This window comes from Scardinius erythrophthalmus, assembly GCF_964197995.2.
Source record: "Scardinius erythrophthalmus genome assembly, chromosome: 5".
NCBI classification, from domain to species: Eukaryota; Metazoa; Chordata; class Actinopteri; order Cypriniformes; family Leuciscidae; genus Scardinius; species Scardinius erythrophthalmus.
In genome coordinates this window covers 6,620,455-6,629,128 of record NC_138225.1, presented here as the reverse complement: position 1 = coordinate 6,629,128, position 8,674 = coordinate 6,620,455, and the positions used below count along the sequence as shown (strand labels likewise).

General features: G+C 34.6%; 1 protein-coding gene across 2 annotated transcripts; it reads left to right on the top strand.

The window, feature by feature from the left end:
- Window positions 1-207: 207 nt before the first annotated feature.
- On the top strand, window positions 208-7,984 carry cUnh5orf34 (chromosome Un C5orf34 homolog). 2 transcript variants are annotated; one of them, XM_081364842.1, is made up of 12 exons: window positions 208-600; window positions 1,393-1,482; window positions 1,584-2,188; window positions 2,326-2,418; window positions 3,127-3,247; window positions 3,360-3,451; window positions 4,198-4,267; window positions 4,360-4,518; window positions 5,413-5,534; window positions 5,617-5,739; window positions 6,044-6,084; window positions 6,972-7,984. In XM_081364842.1, exons 1-12 carry the CDS (start codon window positions 406-408, stop codon window positions 7,139-7,141), a joined length of 1,881 nt encoding a protein of 626 aa, XP_081220968.1. In that variant the 5' UTR covers window positions 208-405; the 3' UTR covers window positions 7,142-7,984. The 2 variants fall into 2 exon arrangements, with proteins under 2 accessions (XP_081220968.1, XP_081220969.1); XM_081364843.1 differs by having other exon boundaries at window positions 245-600; window positions 4,363-4,518; window positions 6,972-7,843.
- The last annotated feature ends 690 nt before the right edge of the window (window positions 7,985-8,674 follow it).

The following is an 8,674-nucleotide window of genomic DNA, read 5'->3' as shown; positions in this document are numbered from 1 at the left end:
ATCAATAAAAGTGTTGTAATTCCGTGTCGCAGTTCATTTTGATATAGCTTTTAAAAATAATTAAAATCTCCATGAAAAAACTTTTGACTTCCACATTTTGATGTAATGCTATTTATTTGAGTCATACAATCAAAAAGTACATTTCTGCTTTTTGGCTATTTACTTATATTTCGTCCCATAAGTGAGATCCCGGGTGTGTAAACCAGTTCTGTCGATTCATTCAAAAGATCCGACTCCCGAGAACGATCTATTTACGAATCGAACAGCGTAATTTGACTCGCGCCTGTGGAGTTTGTTTTGTGTCTCTTCAGTTTAGTGTTTACGTTTAGACCGTCGCAGTCAAATGATTATGTAAATTGTTTTGAGTTCCAGCCGTAGCGTTTTCAGTGTCATGTTGAGTGAGTCATGTGTTCAGTTAGGTTTATGGTAATGTATGTGGACGAGTCTGTGGATGTGTATTACGCAGACGGGTGCAGACTTCAGCTCTCACCCTGCGGATCTGAATTCATGATAGAGAAACACTTGTCACCCTCTGCACACCCGCTACAGCCCAAAGAGAGAGTCAGACAGAGAACAAGATTCGCCATCAGCGAGTATAAGGTACACATATCACCCTTTCATCTGTATAACTATCAACTGTGTCATTGTAATGCTAAACGTTTTGTGTCTGACTGTTGCATTGCAGTCTATCTATCTATCTATCTATCTATCTATCTATCTATCTATCTATCTATCTATCTATCTATCTATCTATCTAATTATCTATCTATCTATCTATCTATCTATCTATCTATCTATCTATCTATCTATCTATCTATCTATCTATCTATCTATCTATCTATCTATCTGAATAACTCACCATCTGCTGTTTATACCGTATTATCTATCTATCTATCTATCTATCTATCTATCTATCTATCTATCTATCTAATTATCTATCTATCTATCTATCTATCTATCTATCTATCTATCTATCTATCTATCTATCTATCTATCTATCTATCTATCTATCTATCTATCTATCTATCTATCTGAATAACTCACCATCTGCTGTTTATACCGTATTATCTATCTATCTATCTATCTATCTATCTATCTATCTATCTATCTATCTATCTATCTATCTATCTATCTATCTATCTCTCTGAATAACTCACAATCTGCTGTTTATACCAAATAATCTATCTATCTATCTATCTATCTATCTATCTATCTATCTATCTATCTATCTATCTATCTATCTATCTATCTATCTCACCATCAGCTGTTATACCATATCCCTCCATTCATCCATCCATGAGCCGTCTTTTGTTTGTCTTAAGTGTTTTACTGCTGTTAATATGGATGCACAATATAAAATTAAATCACTTGTTTTTTCTTTCTCTTGTTTAGGCACTGGTAGTGAATGCTTTGGCATTCAGAAACAAGTATGCAACTCATCCATATTTGCCTGAAGAGCTCATAACAGTGGAATTCAACAAGGTTAGACTGTCCTTAAGATGTACTTTTTATTACTGAAATCATGTAAATCCAGCTTAATTTCTCTTTTATGTTTATTTGCTTAACCAAATGCTCATTTGCAGAAGTTCAACAGTGCCATAACTGAGGTTGAGTGGCCTGGGTCTGACTCTTGCACCACTGGGTCGCATGGAGAGATCACAGTTTGCTCTGTTGATGGACATGCTCAACTGGTGCTTTCCTCTTCTGGAGAAGAGTTCACGGTGGAGTTCATCTGTCGGTCCAGCCAAAGTGAAGTAGAGTCGCAGTATTTGCAGCTTCAGGGTCACCAACACAAAAGCACATGTTTATTAAGTGGCTTGTCTTTAAAATCCGCCACGGTTAAGGGCTTAAACTCCTCAGCTGGTGCTTGGTTGGACGATCCTGGGTCAGTCGGAAAAGCCCCCAATATGGAAAGATTGGAATCAACAAGCTTGAAGTCTGAAAAGGTGCATGTGTACACCACAGTGATCCAGCAGTATTCCCGAGTGCTTTACCCACAGATGTGGTGCTATCCTCTCTCATTGGCTGTCAAGCAGTGGGAATCACAGAAAACTAAAATAAATGCTATAAATGGGCAAGATAGAAAAGGTTTAACAGACAGCGAAGATCGACAAACATCTGAAACAGGGCTGAAGACTCATCTTCCCAAACCATTGCCTTTAAAATGTCCCTCTCCTCATCAGCACAGGTGAGGAACTCCAAACAAACACACACAGTCTCATCTCATCTCTCTCTCTTTGGCTTTATTTATGGATGAATCTCTCGACCTGTCAAGAACCCCTCAAATAAGTATGTCATCCCCAAAATCGACCATGTGATGTTCAGGTGGAGGTATAACACCGTGAATCCTGATTTGCTGGAAGAGGAAGTCACAGCTGAGCTGGTGAAAGTGGTCTGGTGCAAAGGCATTGTATACCGGTGATTACTGATTCATTTCATGTTCATACATCATTACCTACTGCATCATCTTAAAGACCATTACTAGGGTAAAAACTTTACAGAGGGCAAAAATATAATTTGTAAGGTTAATCCCAATAGGTTACATTTATTTATATATATATATAGACACACACACACATACATACATGCATACACATTTTAAGTAGTATATTATATTTTTATATTATGCCTTTCCATATTACTTTCAATTAAAAGAGGATTTTATCTAATCATTATTCTTAAGGATTGGTTTCAAATTGTATGAAAAAAAGCAATATATTTCAGTATATTTACTTTACTTTTGATTCATGATTTTTTTTGCACACAGTCCTTAAATGGATAGTTTACCCAAAAAATAATTTGCTCACCCTCATGTTGTTCCAAAACCAGTGTGGTTTTCTTTCTTCAGTAAAACATAAAGGAAGATATTTTGATAAGTGTCTGTAATTTTTGTCCATACAACGAATGTCGAAGGAGTCCAATGTTGTTTGGTTTCCCAGAATTCTTCAAAATATCTTGATTTGTGTCATTTGGAAAGGTTTGAAATGACGTGAGGTTGAGTAAATGATGACAGCTTTTTCATTTTTGGGTGAACTGTCCCTTTAAGGACTATGTGCCAAACAAATAGAGTATGCATTAGACTTAAACACTGACTGATGATGATTTCATGTATTTTCTCTCCTTTAGTATAGTAGATGGAGTGATACCGATGGTAGAAATCTCACCTGGTGATGGTTCAGTCATTAGATCCAATGGCGTTTTAGCCAATTACTTCACACATTACAAAGCTGGAGCTGCTCACAGAGATGTAAGACAACACTGTCAAGATGTGCTTGGTCTCAAGAGAGGCTGATGTACTGATGCAGAGAGCATTACATGAATAAATGATTCAGAAGATGAGTTGATTTCTGTGTTCTCAGGCAGTGGAGTGTGTGTATTACCTGTGTGGTCTCCCACCTGATGTACCGGGTCAGCTGTATTCTGTCCAATCTATTGTCACACGGGCCAGCAGGTGAGATGAGAGGTTACTAGCAGACAGCTCACATTAAAACCAAAACCAATAGACAGGATTCCAGGATAACTCATAATGCCATAATATTCCTAAATAGAGGAAAATTCCTATTTATAGAATTCAGTCACTAGGGGGTGATAATGAGACCCAAAATGTTGCACTGCAAAGCTATTGAACAATTGTGTTTGCTAAGTCAAGCATCACTGTTAACACATTTATTCAGCAAGGATGCATTGAACTGATAAAAAGTGACAGTAAAAGACATTTATAATGTTGCAAAAGATTTCTATTTCTAATAAATGTTTTGTTTTTAACTTTCTATTCATCAGAGAATCATGATTTTTTTTTTCATTATGGTTTGACATAAATTATTCAATATTCAACGTTGACAATAACAAGGAATGTTTCTTGAGCAGCAAATCATCATATCAGAATGATTTCTGAAGGATCATGTGACACTGAAGACTGGAGTAATGATGCTGAAAATTCAGCTTTGATCACAGGAATAAATTACATTTTAAAATATCTTTAAATAGAAAGCAGTTATTTTAAATTGTAATAATATTTCAAAATGAATGTTTTCACTGTTTTTTGATCACATAAATGCAGCCTTGTTTAGAATGAGAGAGTTCTTTCAAAAACACATTACCGACCAATAACTTTTGAATGGTAGTGTATAATTTGTGTATTCCACAAACTACATTACACAAAAACAAAGAAAGACTATTTGGTCTGTGTTTTGTTAGGATTCTGAAATGTTTCATCCAGGCCAGAAGCTCCCTGAGGGTCCCGCTCTCTCTTTACTGCTGGAACGAGGTGTGTGTATGACGGAGACTCGCTCAGTGTCCGGTGTTTATGTGTGTGTGTGTGTGTGTGTGTGTGTGTGATGATAATGGTTCTGTCTTCAGCAGGCTGCGGTGTGTGATTGTGTACGTGTAGTTCAGGAGGTGACGGTGGCAGGTACAGGACATTTCAAAGCTCTCTCAGACGGGGCGGTCGAGGTCTTGTTCCTGGATGGAGTTAGGGCTCAGATGATGTGGAAGTCTGACACATGTTCACCTGCACAGGTACATAAACATACTGTGTGCATTTCATTAGTGTACAACTACACACTGATCATGAATCATCTCACCAAACTGCTTGTTTACTTCCACATTTAATCAGCTCTTCACCAGAGCCTATTTGTTAATGCGATATGCTTACATCGATTCACATGCTAAGTTTTTAGTAATTTAGGGGATTCAAACTCAAATTTGCATCATCGAGTTTTTCATAAATTAAAAATATGAATTAAATATTATTATATAAATGTGATATATTATTTTATATATTAAATATTGATCATTACATTACAATATGGTTATATTGGTGTATATAAATGAAAATGTAATGTTCATTTAGTGAAAAACACTTTTTTATTTTGGTATCATTAAGATAATATAGTTTTTATTAAAAACAAATTTAATCAGTTTTTATTCTTATTTTTTTTTTTTTTTAATTTTATTTGAAAGTTTTAGTAATTATGTTGTGTGCTATGTCTATAGTTTTAATTCATTTTTCTTTGTTTTAGTTTATTTTAGTACATTAAAGTCAAACTGAATTAAAATGTTGCCCTGGCAACTAGCTGAAAAAAAAAAAATTTAAAATGTATATATTATAATTTTATTGATATAATAACCAGGATTAAGCCTGATTTTTTTTTTTATATTTAACTTTTATAAAACCTTTTTTTCTTCTTCTTATTTTACATTTTAAAGGTATATATTAATTTTGTCATATGTATTGTTTTAGCTACATGGCCCAGTCCTAATCAGCTTGCCAAATGCTCAATAGAGCATAAATTAAGTTACATTGGAACCATGTCAATAAACAAAGTTTAAAATCCAGATTTTAAAAAAAAAAATGTATTATGAATTCATGATTTATATATATGTATTTTAATTATGTGTTTGTGATGGCAGTGTGGAGAAATGGAGCAGAGACTCAAGACAGAAGCCAAACCATCTCACAGCTGGTGCCAGCTCAGTTTGCCAGATGGGCACCAAACTCTTGTCCAAGTCGAGACAGACAAAACATATCACAGGTAAAGAGATAATGAAGAAATCAATGCACCAATTACTTAAGAAAATACGTAATTTCCTATTATACATCTCTCTCTTGCTCAGGTATGTGTCGGTAGTAGTGCAGTGGTGTGACTGGGTGAAACAGACAGAACAGAGCATGAGCGCAGTGGGTGTGGCTCTCTCAGACTCCGCCCATTCTGACACTCCTCAGCCAATAACGTGCAGGTATTAAGGAACTCTTATTCCCTGTATCATCTTTATTATAGTATTATAGTGATGCATATCAATCAATCACTCTCTCCCAGAAACCTGCTCTCTATGTTCTTTCCAGGGTATTTTAAAATATAGTTATCCAGTATAATTGCTTTTCTATGCAGTGAAATTGAATGGAGGATTGACACAACAAACTTATTTGTCTCTTTACTAAGTTTAATGCATTTCAAAGTGTAAAAGGAAAAATCTTTTTTATTTTTCCTTACATTTTTGGGAAACTATCCCTTCATCATCCTGATTTCTTTCACCCCTACAGGTCTGTTGTTTCAGAGCTGGAAAAGATCAAGAGGTTTAACTGTATCCTTTTTTTTTTTTGCTGAGATTATATGTGTATGTCAGGGCTGTCAAAATAAAATTAGAATTTTTAATATTCGTCAATCAAAAATAAAAATCCACATTCTAATTTTACCTGTGCGTCAGTCAGCCTTATCAGTGGCGAACGAGATGTGATGATGATGTAAGAGTTGTTTTAATGTTTTTCTTAGCCTATCCAATTGAACCCACTTGATGCAGCGCTGCTGTGTTGCTCATTCAAAACACTGCGGAAATAGAGAAGCTCAATGCGATCTAAGTTACGTCAAAACCGTAACCAAGCCTTTCACACAGAAGGCATTTTCTGCGCTGTTTTCTATGTAAACAAGCGCTGGACGGACATATTTGACCGTTACACTCGGGTCTCGCAACAGAGAGCCACATGTTTAGAGAGCTACATAAAGTAAAAGAAGTTCAACTTTTAAAAAAACATGTCTCGAAACATTGTGGGTGTATTTCCATTCCACTGCATGTTTTTAAACGTAAAAAAAGTACTCTGTCTGAAAGAACTCTTTGTATTAAACTTTGCATAAATATATGATGCTGTTTTGTTCATAATCGTTTATGCAATTTACGAAATTATATTTGATTTATAAACATTAGTTTAAATGTAAAGCACTCTTTTGTACAGACTTTCATGTTATTTCATTGCTTTGAATAAACCATCATTTACCGCAGTGCATTCATATTTTGCTCATTGCGCCCTCTTGTGGCCTCAGGAGACCTAACTGAAATTATGACTTTTAAATTCAAATATAATTTGAATGTTAGCAATATTTACATTTACAGTTTTTCAGCCATTTTGACAGCCCTATTGTTGATGCAGAAGTTGATTATTGAGAGCAGGATGTTTCTTTAACACAAACCATCAGTTTTGTTGGAGAACAGTCCTGTCCTGCGTTCTACAGCGAGATCTTTGAGATGTGAGCGTTCTCCTGATCTCTCCGAGATCAAACTCACAGAGAACTGCATCTCTGAGGCTCTGCTGAAAACCTCCAGAGCCATACGGGACATCGACACGCTCTTATCGGACAGACCGTAGGCTAGACACGCACAGTTCCAGAAGAGCTTTCCAAAAACATTCCCCAAAAATTGTCTGGTTTTATGGATCAGGGAAATGGAAATGAGGCTGTATGGGACAAACATGAATCTCACTAAACCTGTCAAGAACATGTCTGGGTCATATTTTACCCCACAAAAAAAAAAAAAAAAACATGGTCAAAAGACAATTTTATTGTGCCTATTTTATATAAGTAATTATATGATTAAAATCGTAAGTATTTATATATTATAGTAATATTTGTTATATTGCCTTTATTACTTTTAAGAATAATTATAATAAAACAATTATGGAAAAATGTGCTTAATTGTACAAAAATGTCTGAGAGAAAAAAGGAGCAATAATTAAAATTTTCATGCAAAATATAATTTATATTATATAATTTATAATTACTTTTCTTGTTTTGAATTCTGAGGTGAAATGTTACCTAGATATGTTTTAGCAAGATTCACCCCTTAAAGCCATTGATTACATATTCATTTCCTGAGTTTTGTTTCCATTGACTGTTTCACACACACACACACACACACACACACACACACACACACACACACACACACACACTTTTTCATTGTCACAATTAAATTATATTTTTAAGGTTTTGTTTAACATTATACTATGCAATATCATATCTGATTGTGATTGAAATTACTTATTAAATTATTGAAGTTCTCTTTGCCCTATAAATACATGTTCTTTACTCATTGATTTAACTGAGTGTGTTTTGCTTAAACGTTTTAACGGATAGTTCTCCCAAACATAAAAATTCTGTCATCATTTACTCATTTACTCCTCGGAACACAAATAAAGATTTTTGATTAATCTGAGAGCTTTCTGTCCCTCCATTGACAGCTACACAACTACTACTTTAACGCTTCAAAAAGTTAATAAAGAGATTGTAAAACTAATCCAGTTAGTCCAAATTTTCTGAAGGAATTCAATCGCTTATATGATAAACAGATTTTATTTAGGCTTTTCTTCACATTTAAACATTGATCAGTGAACATAAACAGAAGCTCAACCGAATCTGCTTTACACGTGAGAACAAACCTCATTGGTTCTTGCTGAAGCTCAAACCTGATGCGTAACACGAGAATGAACCTCATTGGTTGCCACACGTCAAACAAACATGCTTGAGCTTACTTTTACCACAACTGATGTGTGAGTTGATGAATGTTTATATGTGAATAAAAGCCTAAATTCAATCAGTTCATCATATAAAGCGATCGAATCTCCTCAGAAAATGTAGACAAAACCGCTCCATTCATAGGGATTCGTTTTTATGAACTTTTTGAAGCCTCAAAGTGTCAGTTTTCATCAAAAAGATCCTCATTTGTGTTCTGAAGATGGATGATACAATGGTAAAAATGAAGTAAATACTACAGGAAAAAAAAACAATGTAATTTACATGAAAAATTTGTTGGGCAAGAATAAAAAAAAAAGTACATTCTATATTAGTACTCAATTCAAGCATGTAGAAATGAAAGCGTAAATATCAATGTTATAAAATGAAGT

Bases quoted from the DNA above. Each gene is read 5' to 3' on its own strand.
- cUnh5orf34 (XM_081364842.1), top strand. From the start codon at position 406: ATGTGTTCAGTTAGGTTTATGGTAATGTATGTGGACGAGTCTGTGGAT. The intron at 3,248-3,359 runs GTAAGACAACAC...CTGTGTTCTCAG, and splicing joins CTGGAGCTGCTCACAGAGAT to GCAGTGGAGTGTGTGTATTA. The intron at 5,740-6,043 runs GTATTAAGGAAC...TCACCCCTACAG, and splicing joins CCTCAGCCAATAACGTGCAG to GTCTGTTGTTTCAGAGCTGG.